This window comes from Leopardus geoffroyi, chromosome D2, assembly GCF_018350155.1.
Source record: "Leopardus geoffroyi isolate Oge1 chromosome D2, O.geoffroyi_Oge1_pat1.0, whole genome shotgun sequence".
Classification (NCBI taxonomy): Eukaryota; Metazoa; Chordata; class Mammalia; order Carnivora; family Felidae; genus Leopardus; species Leopardus geoffroyi.
The window spans coordinates 34,510,144-34,534,548 of NC_059334.1; the positions used below are offsets into that span (position 1 = coordinate 34,510,144).

Genomic DNA, 24,405 nt, shown 5'->3' on the forward strand with positions numbered 1-24,405 from the left:
AAGACATAAAAATAAAAGGAATTTTGTTTCTATAGTATTAATTTACACTATAAATGCACATCAGTACACATCCTGGTGGGCTTGCTTAAGAACAAACAGCCATGTCTAACCTTCAAAAACCATTTCTGAAAATCAAACTAAACTAACAAGTGGTCTCTTAGAACACAACCACTCATCAGTTGGGAATAGTCTACTTTAGTTTCGGGGGAAAAAAAATGACAACAACATTGGGGGTTCAGGTATGTTTCTGATGCACTAAGAATACTGTACCAATGAAACAAAAAGCATTTTTATATCCTCCCTGTAAGTGGTGCCCATATTCATGAAGAACCACATTCTTTAGTACCTTTCAATTTTCCTTTCCTTCTCTTCTTCCAAATTTCCCCTTTCCCAAAATTCATCTTTTTCCCCATACCAACATAAAAAAAGTAATATTACTAAAATGATTTTAACATCTTAATATCTGAAAAATTGTCTTGATACTTATCAAATGACATAGCCATTTGAGAGCAATGACTACATTTTGCAATACTATGTAGTGAAGCTGGGCAGTTCAAAAATACCATTTCATAATAAAAAATAGTAAAATGAATAATCATACCATCAAATTGGTCTTCACCTTCAGTCATCAGTTCATCATCAGAGCAAATACTCAGAACATTTACCAACATTTCTGTCACTATTCAAAAAAACAAAAAAAAAAAAAAAAACAAGAAAAGTTATATGTTAGCTGACCAAATGCAAATGTCTATATGCACACACAGCAATTATTCACATAATAGTCAAATGATTTTTAACCCAATTGAAGAATGAAGAAACTAAAAGAAAATACCAAGGTTTTCAAAATGAAAGAAGTTCAATGGATAACAAGTCTAAGAGCGATTCTGCACAGAGTAAGTTTTCAGGGGTCTCAGAAAAAAAATGAAGCCCCACAGAGATAAATAACATCTAAATGTATACATTTAAATTCTCCATTTATGGATATAGCATGTCCTTACAGAGTAAGAAAAAACTTACAGCACAGTTTCACTGTTTCAAAAAAGTCCCAGGATTCAATTTTTTTAGAAAACGGACTCTAACAAATCCCTTGAAACTTAATTCTTTTTTTTTTTTATGTTTATTTATTTATTTAGACAGAGAAGAGCATGAGCAGGGGAAGGGAAGAGAGAAAATCACAAACAAGTTCCATGCCGTCAGCACAGAGCCTGCACGACATGGGGCTCAATCCCACAAAGCATGAGATCATAACCTGAGCCAAAATCAAGAGTCAGATGCTCAACCAACTGAGCCATCCAGGTGCCCCAAAACTTAATTCTTAAGATTACAAATGACTAACAACCTGAACCTATGGTTCTTTCTTAGTCTTACTCCTCCTTTACCATTCTACATATTTTTCTCTTCTATTTTCCCTTAGTTTCCAGGATTCTACTCCTTTGGTTTTCCTACATTTCAGACTATTTCCCCCCTAAATCTGGATATTTTCAAGACTCTCTCAGCACAATCTCTTGGTGATTTTATATGCTCAATCTCCTGGCAATTCCATCTATAACTACAGAGTTTCAAGTATCACCTTTCTGAAGATTATTCCACAGTCTGTATCACCAGTCTTGACCTCACCTTCAGTCTCGGGATTTCCTTGCTGGTATTATTGCCAACTATCTTAAACAATTTTATATTGTCTGTTTCTCCTACTAGAATGAAAGCTTCATGAGTGCAGGGTGATGTTTTGTTTACCACTGTACCTCAGAGTCTAGTACAATGCCTGGTAGAAGACAGGCATCCAATATTTGACAAACGAGTAATTTAAAAAAGAAAAGTGTAAGCAAGTTTCAATTAATAAATAAAAATGCCTATTGACTATAACCCTCTGGATGTCCTAATGGCACTTAGAAGTGAACACATCCAAAACAAAATTCAATACTGCTCCTATTATTCCTCCTATAAATATATTAATAGCACACCACATGCCAGGGACTGTGCTAAAGCTCTGGGAATCAAATATAAAATGTCCAGTCTCTACTCACCAGAAGCTTCCTAAATACTAAAGAATAGACAGATAGATATAGATGTATAGACATAGATATATAGATACACACACACACACCCCACAGAAGAGTGATGAGCCCTATGCTTTAAGTATGCAGAGGTATACAAAAGACCTGCAGGGAAAAGGAAGGCTTCTGGTAGAGGAATCATGCAGTAGGAGTTTGTCATGTAGAGAGGGCACATAAGGCATTCTAATCATAAGTTAGAAAAAGTATGAAGTAGTCATATAGATGAATGGAATAGAACAAAGAGTCCAGAAATAAAACCTCACTTTAAAATTAATTTTTTTAAAATTTACATTCAAGTTAGCTAACATATAGTGTAATAATGATTCAGGAGTAGAATTTAGTGATTTATCACTTACATATAACATCTAGTACTCAACCCGACAAGTGTTCCCCTTAATGCCCCTTGCCCATTTATCCCATCCTCCCACCCCAAACCCCTCCAGCAACCCTCAGTTTGTTCTCTGTATTTAAGAGTCTCTTATGGATTGTCCCCCTCCCTGTTTTTATATTATTTTTGCTTCCCTTCCCTTATGTTTATCTGTTTTGTATCTTAAATTCCCCATATGAGTGAAGTCATATGATATTTGTCTTTCTCTAACGTCGCTTAGCATAATAACGTCTAGTTCCATCTATGTTGTTGCAAATAAAACCTCACATTTAAGGTCAATTGATTTTCAATGAGGGTGTCAAAACAATTCAGTGGGGAAAAGAACAGTCTTTTCAACAAATGGTGCTGGGACAACTGAATGTCCCCATGCAAAAGAATTAAATTGGACCCCCCACTACACATCATATATAAAACTTAACTCAAAATGGATCAAAGATTTAAATATAAGAGCTAAAACTATAACACTTCTAGAAGGTATCATAGAGGTAAATCTTCATTAGTTTAGATCAGGCAATAGTTTCTTAAACATGACACCAAAAACAAAAGCAACAAAAGAAAAAATAAATAGAGGACTTCACCAAAATTTAAAACTCTTTGCTTCAAAGGACACCGTCAAGAAAGTGGAAAGACAACCCACAGTACAGGCTAAAATATTTACAAATGATGTATCTCACAAGGAACTTGCAACTAGAATATATAAGGAACTCTTACAACTCAGTAATAAAAAGAAAAACCATTTAAAAATGAACACAATATTTATTTATTTTTTTTTTTTAATTTTTTTTTTAAAATTTTTTTTTTTTTTCAACGTTTATTCATTTTTGGGACAGAGAGAGACAGAGCATGAACGGGGGAGGGGCAGAGAGAGAGGGAGACACAGAATCGGAAACAGGCTCCAGGCTCTGAGCCATCAGCCCAGAGCCCGACGCGGGGCTCGAACTCACGGACCGCGAGATCGTGACCTGGCTGAAGTCGGACGCTTAACCGACTGCGCCACCCAGGCGCCCCCACAATATTTAAATAAATGTTTCTTCAAAGAAGACAAGCAAATGGCCAATATACTACAAGGCTATAGTAATCAAAACAGTATGGTACTGGCACAAAAAAAGACACACACCAATGAAAGAGAATAGAAAGTCCAGAAAGAAACTCACGCTTATACTGCCAACGGATCTATAACAAAGGAGACAAGAATATATAACAAAGAAGACTATCTCTTCAATAAATAATGTCTGAAAAGCTGGACAGCTACATGCAAAAAAATGAAACTAGACCTCTTTCTTACACCATACACAAAAATAAATTCAAAATGGATTAAGACCTAAAAGTAAAACCTGAAACCTTAAACTCAAAGAAAACAGGCAGCAAACTCTTAGACATTGGCCTTAGCAATATCTTTCTGGATCTCTCCTCAGGCAAGGGAAACAAAAGCAAAAATAAATAATTGGGATGTATCAAACTAAAAAGCTTTTGCACAGTGAAGGAAACCATCAACAAAATGAAAAGGCACTCTACTGAATGGGAGAAAATATTTACAAATGACATATCCAACAAGGGGTTATTACCCAAAGATATAAAGAACTCATAGAACTCAACACCAAAACAACAACAACAACAACAAAACACCAAACAATTCCATTAAGAAATGGGCTGAGGACTTTAATAAACATTTTTCCAAAGAAGACATACAGGTGGGCCAACAGACACATGAAAAATGTTCAACATCACTTATCATCAGGGAAATGCAAATCAACACCACAAGGAGATATTACCTTACACTAGTCAGAACGGCTTGTATCAAAAAGATAACAAGTATTGGCAAAAATGTGGAGAAAAGGGAACTCTCAGGCACTGTTGGTAGGAATGCAAACTGGTGCAGCCACTACAGAAAACTGTATGGAGGTTCCTCAAAAAATTAACAACAGAAATACTATATGATCCAGTAATTTTACTTCGAAGCACCTACCTGAAGAAAACAAAAACACTAATTCAAAAAGATATATGTACTCCTATGTTTATTGCAGCATTACTTAAAATAGCCAAGATATGGAAGCAACCTAAGTATCCACTGATTGATGAATGGATAAAGAAGATGTGGTATATATACACAATGAAATATTACTCAGCCATAAAAAAAGTATGAAATCTTGCCCTGTGCAACAACATGGATACACCTAGGGGGTATTATGCTAAGTGAAGTATGTCAGACAGAAAAAGACAAATACCATGTTATTTCACTTATATGTAGAATCTAAAAAAACAAAAAACAGAAATAGACTCATAAATACAGAGAACAAACTGGTGGTTGTCAGAGAGAGGGCAGGGGGATGGACAAAATAGGCAAAAGGGATTAGGAGGTACAAAGTGCCAGTTATAAAAGAAAATAAGTCACAAGAATGAAAAGTACAGCATAGGGAATATAATCAATAATATTGTAATAACTTTGTATAGTGAAAGATGGTTAACTATACTTAAGTTAAGCATTTAGTAATGTATATAACTGCCAAATCACTATGTTGTACACCTGAAACTACTATAATATTGTATGTCAATTACAATTCAATTAAAAAAATTTTTTCGGCTTCTGGGAAGATGATGGCGTAGGAGGATGCTGGGCTCACCGTGTCCTGCGGCATACTTAAATTCCACCCACACCTGCCTAAATAACCCAGAAAACCGCCAGAAGACTAGCAGAACGGATTCTCCAGAGCCAAGTGTAGACGAGAGGCCCATGAAAGAGGGTAGGAAGGGCGGAGAGGCGGTGCGCGCTACACGGACTGGCGGGAGGGAGCCAGGGCGGAGGGGCAGCCTGCCGGCAAAGCAGAGCCCCCGAGTCTGGCTTGCAAAAGCAGAGGAGCCGGACAGAGTGTGTTCAGACAGCAAGCGGGACTTAATATCTGGAAGGTTATAAGTTAACAGATCTGCTCGGAGAGCGGGAGGGCTAGAGGACAACAGGAGGGAGAGTTGTTGAGCCCCGGACAACAGAGCGCAGCTTGGCGGGGAACAAAGGCGCTCACCAGCGCCATCTCCCTCACCCATCCCCTAGCCAAAATCCCAAAGGGAACCAGTTCCTATGAGGGAACTTGCTTGCACCGCACAAACACCTAACGCTGTGCTTCTGCGGATCCATCCCTCCGGCGGGTCTGACTCCCTCCCCGAGCTGCAGGACCCCTCCCGAAGCGGATCACCGAAGGATAAGTGAGCTGAGCCTGCCCCTCCCACCCCCGTGCACCTTGCCGATCCACCCCAGCTAATACGCCAAATCCCCAGCACCACAAGCCTGGCAGTGTGCAAGTAGCCCAGAGGGGCCATGCCACTAGGAGAGGGGAAGAAGAAGGTACACACCAGTCTGACTGTGGCCCCAGCGGTAGGCTAAGGGGCAGACATCAGGTCTGACTGCGGCCCCGCCCACCAACGCAAGTTAATTAAGACAGCACAGGAGAAGTGCCCTGCAGTTCCCCACCACTCCAGGGACTATCCAAAATGACGAAACGGAAGCATTCCTCTCAAAAAAACCTCCAGGAAATAACACAGCTCACGAACTGATCAAAAACGATTTAAACAATATAACAGAAAGTGAATTTAGAATAATAGTCATAAAATTAATCGCTAGGCTTGAAAACAGTATAAAGGACAGCAGAGAATCTATTGCTACAGAGATCAAGGGACTAAGGAACAGCCAGGAGGAGCTAAAAAATGCTATTAATGAGCTGCAAAATAAAATGGAGATGACCACAGCTTGGATTGAAGAGGCAGAGGAGAGAATAGGTGAACTAGAAGATAAAATTATGGAAAAAGAAGAAGCTGAGAAAAAGATAAAAAAATCCAGGAATATGAGGGGAAAATTAGAGAACTAAGTGATGCACTAAAGAGAAATAATCAACACATAATTGGTATTCCAGAGGAGGAAGAGAGAGGGAAAGGTGCTGAAGGTGTACTTGAAGAAATAATAGCTGAGAACTTCCCTGATCTGGGGAAGGAAAAGGCATTGAAATCCAAGAGGCACAGAGAACTCCCTTCAGACGTAACATGAATTGATGTTCTGCACAACATATCATAGTGAAACTGGCAAAATACAAGGATAAAGAGAAAATTCTGAAAGCAGCTAGGGATAAACATGCTCTAACATATAAAGGGAGACCGATAAGACTAGTGACGGATCTCTCTACTGAAACTTGGCAGGCCAGAAAGGAATGGCAGGAGATCTTCAATGTGATGAACAGAAAAAAATATGCAGCCGAGAATCCTCTATCCAGCAAATCTGTCATTTAGAATAGAAGGAGAGATAAAGGTCTTCCCAAACAAACAAAAACTGAAGGAATTCATTACCACTAAACCAGCCCTACAAGAGATCCTAAGGGGGATCCTGTGAGACAAAGTACCAGAGACATCGCTACAAGCATGAAACCTACAGACATCACAATGACTCTAAACCCATATCTTTCTATAATAACACTGAATGTAAATGGACTAAATGCACCAACCAAAAGACGTAGGGTATCAGAATGGATAACAAAACAAGACCCATCTATTTGCTGTCTACAAAAGATTCATTTTAGACCTGAGGACACTTTCAGATTGAAAGTGAGGGGATGGAGAACTATTTATCATGCTACTGGAAGTCAAAAGAAAGCTGGAGTAGCCATACTTATATCAGACAAACTAGACTTTAAATTAAAGGCTGTAACAAGAGATAAAGAAGGGCATTATATAATAATTAGGGTCTATCCATCAAGAAGAACTAACAATTATAAATGTCTATGCGCCGAATACGGGAGCCCCCAAATATATAAAACAATTACTCACAAACATAAGCAACCTTATTGACAAGAATGTGGTAATTGCAGGGGACTTTAATACCCCACTTACAACAATGGATAGATCATCTAGACACATGGTCAATAAAGAAACAAGGGCCCTGAATGATACATTGGATCAGATGGACCTGACAGATATATTTAGAATTCTGCATCCCAAAGCAACAGAATATACTTTCTTCTCGAGTGCACATGGAACATTCTCCAAGATAGATCACATACTGGGTCACAAAACAGCCCTTGATAAGTATACAAGAATTGAGATCATACCATGCATACTTTCGGACCACAATGCTATGACACTTGAAATCAATCACAGGAAAAAGTCTGGAAAACCTCCAAAAGCATGGAGGTTAAAGAACACCCTACTAAAGAATGAATTGGCCAACCAGGCAATTGGAGAAGAAATTAAAAAATATATGGAAACAAACGAAAATGAAAATACAACAATCCAAACGCTTTGGGATGCAGCGAAGGCAGTCCTGAGAGGAAAATACATTGCAATCCAGGCCTATCTCAAGAAACAAGAAAAATCCCAAATACAAAATCTAACAGCACACCTAAAGGAAATAGAAGCAGAGCAGCAAAGACACCCCAAACCCAGCAGAAGAAGAGAAATAATAAAGATTAGAGCAGAAATAAACAATATAGAATCTAAAAAACCTGTAAAGCATATCAATGAAACCAAGAGTTGGTTTTTTGAAAAAATAAACAAAATTGATAAACCTCTAGCCAGGCTTCTCAAAAAGAAAAGGGAGATGACCCAAATAGATAAAATCATGAATGAAAATGGAATTATTACAACCAATCCCTCAGAAATACAAGCAATTATCAGGGAATACTATAAAAAATCATATGCCAACAAACTGGACAACCTGGAAGAAATGGGTAAATTCCTAAGTACCCACACATTTCCAGAACTCAAACAGGAGTTAATGGAAAGCTTGAACAGACCCATAACCAGCTAAGAAATTGAATCAGTTATCAAAAATCTCCCAACAAATAAGAGTCCAGGACCAGATGGCTTCCATGGGGAATTCTACCAGACATTTAAAGCAGAGATCATACCTATCCTTCTCAAGCTATTCCAAGAAATAGAAAGGGAAGGAAAACTTCCAGACTCATTCTATGAAGCCAGTATTACTTTGATTCCTAAACCAGACAGAGACCCAGTAACAAAAGAGAACTACAGGCCAATATCCCTGATGAATATGGAGGCAAAAATTCTCAGTAAGATACTAGCAAATTGAATTCAACAGCTTATAAAAAGAATTATTCACCATGATCAAGTGGCATTCATTCCTGGGATGCAGGGCTGGTTCAACATTCGCAAATCAATCAACGTGATACATCACATTAATAAAAGAAAAGAGAAGAACCATATGATCCTGTCAATCGATGCAGAAAAAGCATTTGACAAAATTCAGCATCCTTTCTTAATAAAAACCCTCAAGAAAGTCGGGATAGAAGGAACATACTTAAACATAAAAGCCATTTATGAAGAGCCCACAGCTAATATCACCCTCAATGGGGAAAAACTGAGAGCTTTCCCCCTGAGATCAGGAACACGACAGGGATGTCCACTCTCACTGCTGTTGTTTACCATAGTGTTGGAAGTGCTAGCATCAGCAATCAGACAACAAAAGGAAATCAAAAGCATCAGAATTGGCAAAGATGAAGTCAAGCTTTCACTTTTTGCAGATGACATGATATTATACATGGAAAATCTGACAGACTCCACCAAAAGTCTGCTAGAACTGATACATGAATTCAGCAAAGTTGCAGGATACAAAATCAATGTACAGAAATCAGTTGCATTCTTATACACTAATAATGAAGCAACAGAAAGACAAATAAAGAACCTATCCCATTCACAATTGCACCAAGATGCATAAAATACCTAGGAATAAATCTAACCAAAGATGTACAAGAGCTGTATGCTGAAAGCTATAGAAAGCTTATGAAGGAAATTGAAGATATAAAGAAATGGAAAAACAGTCTGTGCTCATGGGTTGGAAGAATAAATATTGTTAAAATGTCAATACTACCCAAAGCTATCTATACATTCAATGCAACCCCAATCAAAATTGCACCAGCATTCTTCTCGAAGCTAGAACAAGCAATCCTAAAATTCATATGGAACCACAAAAGGCCTCGAATAGCCAAAGTAATTTTGAAGAAGAAGACCAAAGCAGGAGGCATCACAATCCCAGACTTTAGCCTCTACTACAAAGCTGTCATCATCAAGACAGCATGGTATTGGCACAAAAACAGACACATAGACCAATGGAATAGAATGGGAACCCCAGAACTAGACCCACAAAAGTATGGCCAACTAATCTTTGACAAAGTAGGAAAGAATATCCAATGGAAAAAAGACAGTCTCTTTAACAAATGGTGCTGGGAGAACTGGACAGCAACATGCAGAAGGTTGAAACTAGACCACTTTCTCACACCATTCACAAAAATAAACTCAAAATGGATAAAGGACCTGAATGTGAGACAGGAAACCATCAAAACCTTAGAGGAGAAAGCAGGAAAAGACCTCTCTGACCTCAGCCGCAGCAATTTCTTACTTGACACATCCCCAAAGGCAAGGGAATTAAAAGCAAAAATGAACTATTGGGACCTCATGAAGATAAAAATCTTCTGCACAACAAAGGAAACAACCAACAAAACTAAAAGGCAACCAACGGAATGGGAAAAGATATTTGTAAATGACATATTGGACAAAGGGCCAGTATCCAAAATCTATAAAGAGCTCACCAAACTCCACACCCAAAAAACAAATAATCCATTGAAGAAATGGGCAGAAAACATGAATAGACACTTCTCTAAAGAAGACATCCAGATGGCCAACAGGCACATGAAAAGATGCTCAACGTCGCTCCTCATCAGGGAAATACAAATCAAAACCACACTCAGATACCACCTCACGCCAGTCAGAGTGGCCAAAATGAACAAATCAGGAGACTATAGATGCTGGAGATGATGTGGAGAAACGGGTACCCTCTTGCACTGTTGGCAGGAATGCAAACGGGTGCTGCCACTCTGGAAAACAGTGTGGAGGTTCCTCAAAAAATTAAAAATAGACTTACCCTATGACCCTATGACTTGCTATGACCAGCAAATGCTGGTGTTAGGAATTTACCCAAGGGATACAGGAGTACTGATGCATAGGGGCACTTGTACCCCAATGTTTATAGCAGCACTGTCAACAATAGCCAAATTGTGGAAAGAGCCTAAATGTCCATCAACTGATGAATGGATAAAGAAATTGTGGTTTATGTACACAATGGAGTACTATGTGGCAATGAGAAAGAATGAAATATGGCCCTTTGTAGCAACGTGGATGGAACTGGAGAGTGTGATGCTAAGTGAAATAAGCCATACAGAGAAAGACAGATACCATATGTTTTCACTCTTATGTGGATCCTGAGAAACTGAACAGAAACCCATGGAGGAGGGGAAGGAAAAAAAGAAAAAGAGGTTAGAGTGGGAGACAGCCAAAGCATAAGAGACTCTTAAAAACTGAGAACAAACTGAGGGTTGATGGGGGGTGGGAGGGAGGGGAGGGTGGATTATGGGCATTGAGGAGGGCATCTTTTGGGATGAGCACTGGGTATTGTATGGAAACCAATTTGACAATAAATTTCATATATTAAAAATAAATAAATAAAAATAAAAGACATGAAAGGAAAAAAAACCTTAAAAATAAATAAATAAATAAATAAATAAATAAATAAATAATCCAGGGAAATTGTATTGGTTAAACTAATGGAAAGCGTACAAACACTTCGTTCTCTGGAAAACTTAGCTTTCCAGGATGATGAGAGATACAACAGAGGAGCACTATATAATCAAGATCCTTACAGTTTTCCCAACCTGATATTAACATTAGTGCAATATTATAATTTTCATGTCTGTATGTCTTATAGATGATCTTTTATGGTCATCTCAGTGGACAATTTGAAGAAAATCCAATTCAGGAAGGATTTTGTCATAGTAATCATGAGAACTGTACACTTTTCAGCTGGGGCATGTGTTGTGCTGCCTTTGTGGCAATGAATTTGTTGAACCACCATTTGGTAGAGTTTACACAAACACACAAATATAATTTATGAATTATTGTTAATAAAAGCACATTTTTGTGAGTGATAAAAAAATTTTTTTTTCAGGGTGCCTGGGTGGTCAGTTGGTTAAGCGTCCAACTCTTGGTTTCAGCTCATGATCTCATGGTTCATGGGTTCAAGCCACACATCAAGCTCTCTCCTATCAGTGTAGAGCCCACTTCAGATCCTCTGTTCCCTCTCTCTCTCTGTCCCTCCCCCACTCGCACAGGCTCTCTGTCTCTCTCTCTCAAAAACAAGTAAGAACAAAAAAGATCTCTCTCTTTTTCCCTCTGCCCCTCTCCCCCACTTGTGTGTGCTCTCTCTCTCTCTTAAAAAAAAAAAAAAAAAATTCTAATGACAACAGGATTTAAATAAACATTTCTCAGGGCACCTGGGTGGCTCAGTCAGTTAAGCGCCTGACTTTGGCTCAGGTCATGATCTCAGGGTTCATGAGTTCAAGCACTGTGTCAGGTTTTGTGCTTAACAGCTCAGAGCCTGGAGCCTGTTTTGGATTCTGTGTCTCCCTCTCTCTCTGCCCCTCCTCCGCTGCACTTTCTGTGTGTGCGTGTGTGCATGTGTGTGTATGTGTGAGTGTCTCTCTCTCTCAAAAATAAATAAACATTTAAAAAATTTTTTAAATAAGTATTTCTTCAAAGAAGATAAACAAATGGTCAATAAGTACATGAAAATATACTCAACACCATTATTCACTAGGGAAATGCAAATCAAAACCATAATGAGACACAACTTCATATCCAATATGATGGCTATAATAAGAAATACATAGGGGCACCTGGGTGGCTCAGTCAGTTAAGCCTCTGACTTCGCCTCAGGTCATGATCTCACGGTTCATGGGTTGGAGCCCCACGTCAGGCTCTGTGCTGACAGCTCAGAGCCTGGAGCCTGCTGTCTCCCTCTCTCTCTGCCCCTCTCCCATTCACGTGCGCGCTCTCTCTCTCAAAAATAAACATTAAAAAAAAAAGAAATACATAATATAAAGTGTTGGCAAGCATATGGAAAAAATGGAACCATTCACTGACGATGGGACTATACAGCTGCTTTGGAAAGAAGTTTGGCAGATTCTCAAAAGGTTAAACATAAGAGTTATGATATGACCCACTAATTCTACTCCCAGTTCTATACCTAATAAATACATATGTCCATACAAAAACCTGTACATGAATGTTCACTGCAGCAGCATTATTAATAGTTAAAAAGTGAAAACAATCAAATGTCTTGCAGCTAATGAAGGGATAAGCAAAATTTGATATTCAACATCACTCATCCTCAGGGAAATGTAAATCAAAACTACAATGAGCTATTACCTCACAACTGTCAGAACAGCTAAAACCAAAAATACAAGAAACAGGCGTCTGGGTGGCTCAGTCAGTTGAGAGTTCTATTCTTGATTTCAGCTCAGGTCATGATCTCAGGGTTATGGGATCAAGCCCCGCATTGGGCTCCATACTGTGTGTGGAGCCTGCTTAAGATTCTCTCTGTCTCTCCCTCTGTCCCTCTCCCCAGTTTGCGTGTTCTATCTCTATAAAGTAAATAAAAAATTTAAAAAAACAAAAACAAAAAAACAAGAAACAACATGTGTCTGTGAGGCTGTGGAGAAAAAAGAACCCTCTTGCAATGTTGCATTGTTGGTAGGAATGCCAACTGGTGCAGAAACTATGGAAGACAGTATGGAGGTTTCTCAAAAAGTTAAAAATAGAACTACCCTATGATCCAGTAACCATACTACTGAATATTTACCAAAAAAGACAAAAACAACTAATTCAAAGGGATACATGCACCTCTAGGTTCATAGCAACATTATTTACAACAGCTAAATTATGGAAGCAGCCCAAGTGTCCATCAACAGATGAATGGATAAAGAAAAAGTCATATATATGTGTAGAGATATATATACACATGCATACACATACAACGGAATATTATTTAGCCATAAAAAATAAAGACATCTTGCCATTTGCAACAACATGGATGAATCTATAAACTATAATGGTTAGCAAAATATGCCAATCATAGAAAAACAAATACTATATGATCTCACCCACACATGGAGTTTAAGCAAATGAACAAAGGAACAAAAAAAGGAAAAAAAAACAAAAAACAGATACTTCAACAAACTGATGATTATCAGATACGAGATGGCTGGGAGATGGGTAAAACAGATGAAGGGAATTAAGAGTTCACTTATCCTGATGAGCACCGAGTACTATATGGAATTGTTGAATCACTATATTGTACAACTGAAACTAATGTAGCACTACATTATGTTAACTACACTGCAATTAAAATAAACTTCTTTACCCACCCTCCCCAAATAAAATTTTTTTTAATGTTTGTTTTTGAGAGAGAGAGAGAGAGAGAGACAGAGAGAGAGGGAGAGAGTGCACAAGCAGAGAGAAAGGAGGACAGAGGATCTGAAGTGGGCTCCTTGCTGACAGCAGAAAGCCTGAGGTGGGGCTTGAACTTGCAAACCACAGGATCATGACCTGAGCCAAAGTCTGACACTTAATTTCCTGAGCCACCCAAGAGACCCCAAAATAATTTTTTTTTTAAAAAGTGATGTATCCATATAATAGAAGATTACTTGGTCACAAAAAGGAATGAAGTACTGATTCATGCCACAACATGGATAAACCTGAAAACATTAGAGAAAGATACTAGTCACAAAAGATCACAAATTGTATGATTCTATTTATATGAAATGTCCAGAACAGACAAATCTATAGGGTTAGAAAGTAGCTTAATGCTTGCTGAGAGCCAGCAATGAGAGGCAGGAGGAAATGGGGTGTGACTACTAATGGATACAGGGTTTCTTTGGGAGGATGATTAAAACGTTTCAAAAATGTGGTGATTACTGTACAACTCCACAAATATACTAAAAACCACTGGACTGTAGGATTTAAATAGGTTAATTGTATGGGATGTGAATTATATCTCATTAAAACTGTTATGAAAAAATAAACCAAAATATGAAAACATGAAACCTAATGAGCATCATATGCAGGTAATTGGCAATGCTGTGTTATGGCTAGAACATAGAGAATAAGATGAGAAGGAAAGAAATGAGGCTGAAAACGTAAAGAGGTCCAAAGACCTTGTGTGACAGATTAAGGTTTATCTTGAAAGCTACGAGATGTCATTTATGATTAACAAATAGTAGCTTTTAAGTATATAGTACTTTTCATCCAGAAGCTTAACTGTGAAAGAAAGGCATGGTAGTTGCCAAAGAAAGATACCAAATAGGGAAAATGTTATTTAATCTTTAAAATAAAGATCAGATAGATTTCAGCAATTTATAAAAGAACTTAATACAGAGAGTCTGAAAATACAGAAGATCTAACAGATCTAACAGATGAAGCAAGTTTCCTGAAAAAATAGAAGCATAATGAAATCCTAGAGTCAGGTTAGAAGGGCTAACCCTAGATGGAAAGGGTCACCTCTTCAACAAGGTAAGACTTCAAGGTTTATAAGAAGGGAAACAATAAGTAGAGAAAGCTCCCACTAGTGATATATGTTTTCTCTGAGAGTGAGGGAAGTGGCTACAAAAAAAAAGTGTTTAAGAGAAAAAAAAAATTAAATTGATAATATTTCCTAACGGAAAAGGGAAAGGAAGCAGATTAGTGACACAAAAAATATTTAGGTACTATCGAGAACCCAACCAATGCCTAGCAATCAAAGAGTGGTACCACTTCATAAGGCTGTGTAAATATCTCCAGCAGTGTTCTATACCCTGGCTATAAGAATGGAGAAAATGGATGGTTTGATTTACTGGGGCTAAGATTTGCAAGATAAATGAATAGCAAAAAGAGAGAGAAAGGAATATGAAGGTGCATTAAGAAGGAAAAGAGGCAAGGAGTGATCTGACTTAGAAGAAAATGACACAGTCAAAGGCCTAGCAATCCCAATGAAGATCAAGAATAGCTATAACTAGAGTGAGGGGTTGCTAAAATAACAGGTTTTCATCACAGAGTGTTAATGGTAATATCATTACCAGATCAAACATCTAAGTCATCTTCAAGCATTCCCTCACCTGCAACATGCAATCTTGTTAAGTCTTAACTCATCGTACCTCTATAATTCTTGCAGTTCTCCCCTGCTCTCTATTCCTAATGCTACCAGGGCTTTATTATAGTTCCACTTGACTCTTGATGGAGCTTCATAAAACAGGTCTCCCAACTTCTAGTCTTCCAGGCCATTTCACCAATTTTTCTAAATGACTATCATGGTCAATACTCTGTTTCAGCTGCTGCCCACCATTTATCAAAGTTCCAATTTCTCTGTGTGGTGATCAAAATCCTCATCATCTAGCCCTAACTTAACTTCTCATTCTTTTTCTACTACTACTGACCTTCATACATCTTAACTGCAAATCAGCCTGAACCCCTCAACATTTGTCAGTGGCCTTATGCTCTCTTGCTTTCTGACTCAGGTAAATTCTGTTACCTAGAATTCTCCTGCCCATATCTACAATTCCAATTCCACCATTCTACAAGCCCTGGTTCAAATGCTACTTTAACCCCTCTAACAAATATAATCTACCCCCTCCTCTTAATTCCTATAAAACTAGAGTTCTCTAGGAACACTTACATTTTGTTATCATTATTCATGTATCTTAAATTCTCTATTAATCTGCGGGGCGCCTGGGTGGCGCAGTCGGTTAAGCGTCCGACTTCAGCCAGGTCACAATCTCACGGTCCGTGAGTTCGAGCCCCGCGTCAGGCTCTGGGCTGATGGCTCAGAGCCTGGAGCCTGTTTCCGATTCTGTGTCTCCCTCTCTCTCTGCCCCTCCCCCGTTCATGCTCTGTCTCTCTCTGTCCCAAAAAAATAAATAAAAAACGTTGAAAAAAAAAAAATTAAAAAAAAAAATTCTCTATTAATCTGCAAAGGCCTATGTCTTACTTGTATTTTTGTATCCTTAGTAACGGGAATAAAACAGACTTTCCAAAAAAATCTAGTAAATGAATAAATATTACATGTATGACCTTCTATGGGAGATTGCACTTTATTGGACCCTCTAGAACAGACGTTCTTAAATTGGGGGCAGTAAACCTGAAAGGAGTTACCAATTTACTTCAGATATAGAAGCATCCTGAAAATGTTATGTTTATGTACAAACGTACATATATTTTTCTGAGGCAAAGTCCATAAATTTCATCAGATTCTCAAAAGGGTTTAAGAAATTAATAAATGTGTTTGTGTAGTTACTTTAATAATAATAAAGAGTCCTTATCTTTTACAGATTCATTCTAAAATATTTATAGCTATAAAAAAATGGCTGATATATGATCCAAAATAATTAATGTATTGGGTGGGGAGTAGTGGATGGGTATATAAATGATAAAACATTGGCCATGGTTTGATAACTGGATCAAATTATTGAAGCTGAGCAATTGGTACATAGCAACTCATCATATTATTCATTATACCTTTGTATATGTTGGAAACTTTCCAACATAGGATTTTTCTTTTTAAGAAATAAAAAGCCCCAAAAGGTTAAAAACACAGATTTCATCTAAATTTAGGATTTAATCAGCCTCCAAGGAAGCCTCTGGCTTAGGTTAGTTGCTTCTCAGAGACTACATCAGAGTCAAATTGGCTTTTTCTAAGTGGAACAAATGAGCCACCATTTGCTGTTATTTACAACAAAAGAAAATTTTCATTAGAATCAAATAGGCTATCTAAATAGCTAACATGTATTAAATGAAAAAATATGCAAAGAGTTTGAAAAAATCTTACTGTGCTCAACATTAGCTAGGATTCTATTTGCGTATAATGTTCAAATCTAAGCTTCACATTTTTTTTTTTTTTTTTTTTTTTTTTTTTAAGCTTCACATTTTTAGAAAGATACGAATAATTTGGAGAAGATTCACGGGGGGGAAAGTGGTCAAAAGGTTTGAATACTTCCTCATCTTTATAAGATGATTTAAAGTGGCAAAAAAAGAACAAAAGATTACTTAGTAGCAAACTTCAAATGTAGTAACACTGATAGAAACCTGATTCTCCATTTTTACTTATGACAGATCCCCAGAAACTAGATTAAATTTTCTCATCTCTCAAAAGGAATTAGACTACATGATTATTAAGTTAACTATTAGTTTTAAAATTCTCTGATGCCCTGGTTTTTGATAGGTGCATTAGTTGAGAAAAGCTATTATCCCTATTTCTTTTCTCAAAACACAAATATTTAGACTAGATATAACGAAGTACCGTATTTCCTTATTGCAGAGGCATTAGAGAATCAAATCAGAATCCATGAAATGTCTATTTTCCTCCTACCTTATCCTTCCCTTTCTTTCCAGCCCCCCAACCCCACTCATATTACATTAAAATAGTTGAGTTGAAGTCTAGCCTAAGGGCAGGAGAATGAGCAATATGAATTCTTAAATTCCCTTTAGCCTGATGATGCTATGATTGAACTATTTCTCATCCACCAAAGATAGAAGGTTATAAGTGTAATGCATCCCTTGCACCTAAGCCTTTTACTGGCCCCCTTCTCAAATGCTAAAGTGGGTAATTCTATCTCCATATTAACTTGTTGACCTACTGAGTAACTGATGAAGACTGAAGGCAATCTTCAAAAAGTCTGTTTAACGTACACAGTTTAAGTATTAACTCTGTATTTTAGAACCCAAAATTGCGTTGGCAGAAATATCATATGTCAAACAGAAAGGAACATTTTGTAACATGGAAGAGGTGAGAAAAAATAGAGAGGGATATAGAACAAAATGTTTTACAATCATATCTGTACTCTCATACTCTTATTTTCCACTTATGGTAACTGAGGCATTGCCTTGTGGAAAAATTAACACTAAATAGAAAAGAATGTGATAAAGTAAGGAAATCCTAAGAATTCTATACAACTAGGAAAAAAAAACAGAAAAAAAAAATCTTAAATAGCATTATGTTCTCTTAAAAAGCCTAATAAGCATAAACTAATATATTATTAATGGAAATTATCAGAAAGCATCACGACTAAATTTGTATACGTATTTTTATACAGGAAAACAAATATTAGGTTTGAACCTGAATTTCTCTTTATCATTCTTCTCAGGGTATACAGAACTGCTAAAATATAACTAACATTGCCCAAAACTAGGGCTCTTAAATTCTCCCATAAAATACTCTGACATCCCCCAAAAGTGCTGTTAAAATATGCAAAAGTGTCCATTCCAAAGCAAAGCTATCCCTCCATTCCTTATAAAAGATTTAAGCTAAAGAAAAGCAGAAAGTAAAACCCAACAGCTGAAGACAACATCAGGCTATTTATAAGTCTCCTCCTAGTCCCCCAGACACCCTCACATGGGGGCTATAAACAGCTAACCAAAATATCTTTGAGGCTCTCATATCCACACCCACTGACACAAGTAGAGCTGAACCCACAGTGAAACTAGACTTCAGTTTCCTTTAGTAAGTATGTGCCTGCAATAGTAAACTGGAGTAAATGTAACAGTAATAAAACATTAAAAAAAAAAAAAAGAATCATACCTTTTTCTCCAACAAATGGTAAAGACCATGTGAAGACATCCATAAAATTGGGCAACCAGTAAGGATGTGGAGAACAGTTAAATTGTCGAATATTCATCACATTATTTTCATACTTTAATACAGCAGCTGAAAGAGAAGTTTGAATGTGAATGTAACAATTTGTCTTTAGCTCCAAAAGTCTAAAACACATAAAAGCAAAAAAATATTGTTTTAAGGGGGTAGGGAATCAAGGGGTGAGTTGAATAAGGACTAGTAGAGGGAGACAGGAACTAATTTTTTAGTAATAACACACTTTTGTTTTTAACACACTTTTATATAAAGCATAGTCAGATCTACAGTTATTTTTAATGAAATTCCCAGATTTCTAGAATGTTTGTTTCACTTTATAATTTAATGAAGAACATGCACTTTAACTAAATCCAAAATTGTGAAAACTCAATTTTTAGAGGAAACACAGAACGGCAATGAGCAATTTTCTAGGTTTAAAAGTTCGTATAAGTTGAAGGAATTTTAAGAGGATCTTTTTAGTTGCAGGCAACCTGAAAAAGATAGCTAAATGGTAATAAAGCAAAAAACAAAACAAAACAAAAGCCAGAAAAAAAGCAGTTTTTATGATTATATAAATGTATTTATTTCATTTATATGGGAAATCAAGTGAAACTACCACAAAGAAATATTTTACTTCATTTAGAAAAAATTCCATTAAAAATATTATAACCAAATGACCCAAAAGTAACATACTCATCTCAATTTAAGGTATCTAATGTTTCAATATGTTAAAAAAAATAATATCTTAAATTAACTACATAGATTTCAGACACTTGTTATATTATTTTATGGAACACTGGGTTATATGGGCTAGATTCTATTCTAAGCTATAGCACATACTATCTTCGTAATGCTTGGTAAATTATTTAACTAACCTATTTCTCATTCATAAAATACGACTATTATGTCCACCCTGCCTATCTCAGAAGTTGATTTTACGATCAGAGAATGTATTTCACATGAAAGTATATAAAAGTATAAAATGCTTTGTAGATATAATAATTATGTGACTACTTTTTTTCCATTTTAATGAAAAGCATGAAAATGCAAATGTTAAATTCCAAGATGTGGGATTCTGGCTAATACAAAGTCACAAGTAATGTGTTTGTTTCCCTTAGGAAATAAAAGTATTTAAAATTTAGCCTCAGAAATTAGGGGCCGATACCAAGTTTTCAGCTTTAAAACAAAACAAGAGAGTGAGAGAGAAAGAGAGAGAAAGAATCTAGAAAATTGCCTTATAGATGGAATGAAACATTACAAACATACCCATACCATGTAAGCACTCAGATCATTAACACTGTGTACAGACTAATCACTACTAAGAGACATCTGATTTTGACAAGACAGATTCGATGGTTTGAGTTTCTTTTCTGAATACTCAGAAAAGTAATCCCTTTACCCCCTAAGTCAAACTGACGGAGGACAGCCAATAAGACAGTAATCAACTGAGCACTGAACACTAGGTCTTATAATGCTGATAAGGGGAGGTCACAGTTGAGGTAGCAGAGCGCCGGTACAAAGTTAAACGTAGCACTCTATTCTGTTCTTGAGAACTGAGTCAAAACTTAGATACCATTTTCTTCAAAAGTGAAGCCGCACATCATTAGATAACTTCTTCAGAAATTCTGAAGTTTGTAAACTAAACTACAATTTAAAAGGCTATTTTAGCACTGGCATACTCCTTAGAGACTACACAGATACCAACTTCTGAAGATTAGCAACTCAGTCCATGGCATGGTTGTTTTGGTAATTAATATAGTATTAAGTTTTTGTAGCATATTCTGTATCAAACTTATAGCATGCTACCATTTGATCTCAGGCAAATGTTTTAATCTTTTAACCATCATCTCCAATAACAAAAAAAAAAAAAAATCCTCTTATTCTAGTCCTCTATGACCCATATTTAGCAATGACCTCATTACGTCTCTAATACTTTCAAAAAAGTCTTTAACCTTCTGTTCTTTCCTCCTGGCACATCTGTTCCAGTGACCCTGGAAACTATGGCATAGACAACTGAATTCCAGACATATCAAGACAGAATAGAAGCTGGCTTCTTAACTTCCTCTCCTGAAAATGTGAACTACGTAAACATACCCAAGCTCATCTTTAACGTCTTTGGCACACACTTAACTTGATTAAGATCCCAAGTATTATCTGTCAATAAGCTATGTTCAAAGTTAAATGAAACCCAATTATTATAGACAGATCAAATATGGACAGAAGGAGAAGGAATGAAAACTAGTGGAACAGAAGATAAAGAAAAAAGACGAAAAAAAGGAAAAAAGAATAGTTAAAGGAAGAATAGGTCTCTGAAATGGAGGTCAGAATGAATTAATCAAAGAAGGTTCAACTACAAATCTTCATGGGGCAATGATAAGACTGTAGATACAGGTAAAAGCAGGGAGTAAGAAAGACAAACAGAACCTAGATCAGTGAAATAAAACAAGAAACATGATAAACTAAATTAACTATATAGTGCAAATACATGAAATGGTCAAAGCAGCAGAAGGAGCTTTATGCAAACAAGAAAACATTCTCTTGATTATAAGGGGAAAGATTTAAGAAAGGGGAGTTTGAGAAAATCATGTTTGATTTTTTCACTTAATTCGGAGCATTCTTTTATAAGATAGCTTTTATGACTGACAAGTTGTGGAATGATTACAGATGGTAAATTTCACATTTTGGATTTTTATTTCTTATTCTCTCCCCTCCCTTATATCTTATACTTTTTTATGATGAGATTTGGATAGTTACAGTTTCAAACAATGCCTCTTTTCCATTATTTTCAAAAAATAAGTCAATAAAAAAGCTAAGTTGCTTAACAATTTTTTTATCAACAACATCTTACCTTTATTATTGTAGACATCTAAGTAATTAGGTGCCGAAAAAATTGTTATTAATGAAGGGAACCCTGTAGTTTGACTTTTTCTGTACATTCTATAGCTGTAAAACAAATAGCTTAATATGCATCGTAAAGCATCAATTATGAGTTACTAAGTTTGATTTGTACATAAGGTGTTAATTTGGGTCAGGGAAACAGAATTCTTACCCTGCATCTTGAGCTTCATGAGCTCTAATAATCGATAACAAATTATTGTTTTGCAAAAATTCACACACTGCTGGATAGCTGTGGGGGAAAAAAGTAAATTAAGTAAAATAATGGTTTTCTATATGAAATATATGCTATTTTAACAACTAAAATGTGTTTAATCTTGGATGTTTTTCCTTACTTATAAAAATAAGAACATCCTCGAACTGTATTGTGACTAAAATGTTCCTGTGATTTTTCATTTCCAAAATCTTCAGAAGGATCGGACCATAGCAAGTCACACATTGGTCCAAATGCAGGTGGCTCTTTGAATCTATCTAACTGTGAAAGAAAGAAAAGAAAGAAACAAAGAAAAGAATAACTTGTCAAAAGTGAGAATAGAATGGACACAGTAAAGTGGTACCAACTTTGAATACTGTCCATACTACATCGTTCTGAAATGGTTAGAGAATATTTCCTTAAAATATCAGTATGATAATTTTTACCATTACCTAATCTTGGCAGTGAAGAGAAGTTTAAAATTTCTACTCTCTACCCAACAAAGTACTATCAATAGGAACCAACCTTGGAACTACAATATGTACTCACTCTCCTAATATCATCCAGTGTGTGTATTTCTGGTGAAAGTCCACCATGAACACATAGAAATTGTTGATTTAAAAGTGCAGCAAGAGGCAGGCTATCAAAAGCTTCCATACAAGCTTCATAGACTCTTTCTGAATATTTAATTTTACCTAGAAGAAAAAATAATTGAAAATTACAATACTAGTTGATCATTTTGAAGATTAATCTATTGATCAATCGACCGACCTACCTACCTACCTATCTATAATTGACTATTGAAACCAAGGCAAGAAAATTATAGACACAGATAACAGCTAAGTGGCCACCAGTGAGTAAAGAGGTAACTATAAAAAGACAGCAAAAAGGAATTTATGGGATGATGAAATTTTTCTTTATCATGACTATGGTGGTAGCCAGTTCTATGCACTTGTCAAAACTCAGAACTAAACACTACAAAGAGTGAATTTTACTGTATACAATTTTTTTCTAAAAAGGAAAGCATCTTGCTGTATGAGAATCAATAAAATAAGCAGCGGTATTGGTCTTATGAAGACAAAATATTTGCAGTCTCTAAATTTACTTTGGGTATGCAGTAGATCACCATAAAATATTACTTAAAATAAATAAGTCAAATTTCTAAAAAGAGCCCAATGTTTTACCTATTTTATAGGCCAGGTAAAGCTAAATTAGAATTATACTTAAAGCTAAAATAGTTTTAATACTTTATTTTATTGTAAGAGTCAGTGACTACTTTGTTGTTACAGGGAAGATGACTACATCATCACAACAAAACTCAAGGTCCATCCAATTCAAAAAAAAAAAAAAAAGAAAGAAAAGATAACTTATTCATATATTGGAGAAACAGAGGGGCTCCTCTAGTCTACAATGGTTAAAATGGGCAGTGAAGCATGAAGCCAAAATAACACAAGAGAAAAAAACTCCACCAAATCCAACTGTTAATTTAGTTTTACAGAGATCCCTTTGCTCCTTTATATATTTAAATTCTTGGATATTTTACATTTTTGCTGGAGTTTTGGTGGGTGGTTTGTTGATTATCTAAAGGAAAAAAAGAACTTAATTCTTTTTTCCATTTTTAACACTGTAACATTCAAATATGAGAAAATCTATATCCAGCAACCATCTAAACTGGTAGTTTGCTAACAGATCTGTTTTCCAGCACTGTGGTTCAATAAAATTTTTAAACTGATTACTTTTGGTCAATGCACTTTCCAGGTCTCATCTTTTTTCATTTATTTATTATTATTTCATTATTTATTTGCATTATTTTATTATTTTTATTATGTTATTATTCATAACCTATTCATTTAGGTCACCTACCTGATCTTTGAAGTTATCTGACTTTGCCCCCTCTGCCATTACTTACTACTGTATTTTTCTTCTTTTACTGAAAGTCTCTAGTAATATGATCTTTACTGGATCATGAGTCTCCATAATTCTGAAATTATTTCTACTCTCAGAACTTAACTCTAAGACTTACTATAGTCATGAATATTAACTTAATAAGCACACATTTAAGAGATATGAAAAAAGGTCAAATACTGCCCTATATCATATTATTGCTTCTGGCTATTATAGACTGCCATTGCCACAATAATTTAAGAGAGAAATGGGGTAAACATTGTAGGTTAAGAATTTCAATTCATTAACAGTGTGTTTGAAACAATCTGCAATGATGACAGCATGAATAATTTAAGAAGCTCCATGAGAAAGCTTCAATATTGGGGGACAAAAGTCTCTAATGCAAAAACAATTTTTTTCCTTTTAGTTTTAGTCTTCCTGTTAAAAAAAATCACTTAAACATTAAAACTATGTACAAAACTCAAAACTGTTTCATATATCTATAAAGGCA

General features: G+C 36.1%; 1 protein-coding gene across 9 annotated transcripts in view; it reads right to left on the reverse strand.

The window, feature by feature from the left end:
* The window catches only part of PPP3CB (protein phosphatase 3 catalytic subunit beta), a 59,039-nt gene that overhangs the window by 15,408 nt on the left and 19,226 nt on the right, over nucleotides 1-24,405 (reverse strand). For all 9 annotated transcript variants that reach the window (XM_045439611.1, XM_045439608.1, XM_045439610.1 and 6 more), the window contains exons 5-10: nucleotides 22,560-22,705; nucleotides 22,153-22,292; nucleotides 21,972-22,049; nucleotides 21,771-21,865; nucleotides 18,875-19,000; nucleotides 602-679 (exon numbers count right to left, since the gene is read on the reverse strand). In XM_045439611.1, the coding sequence (XP_045295567.1) occupies nucleotides 602-679; nucleotides 18,875-19,000; nucleotides 21,771-21,865; nucleotides 21,972-22,049; nucleotides 22,153-22,292; nucleotides 22,560-22,705 (663 nt within the window). The remainder of the gene's footprint in view (nucleotides 1-601; nucleotides 680-18,874; nucleotides 19,001-21,770; nucleotides 21,866-21,971; nucleotides 22,050-22,152; nucleotides 22,293-22,559; nucleotides 22,706-24,405) is intronic.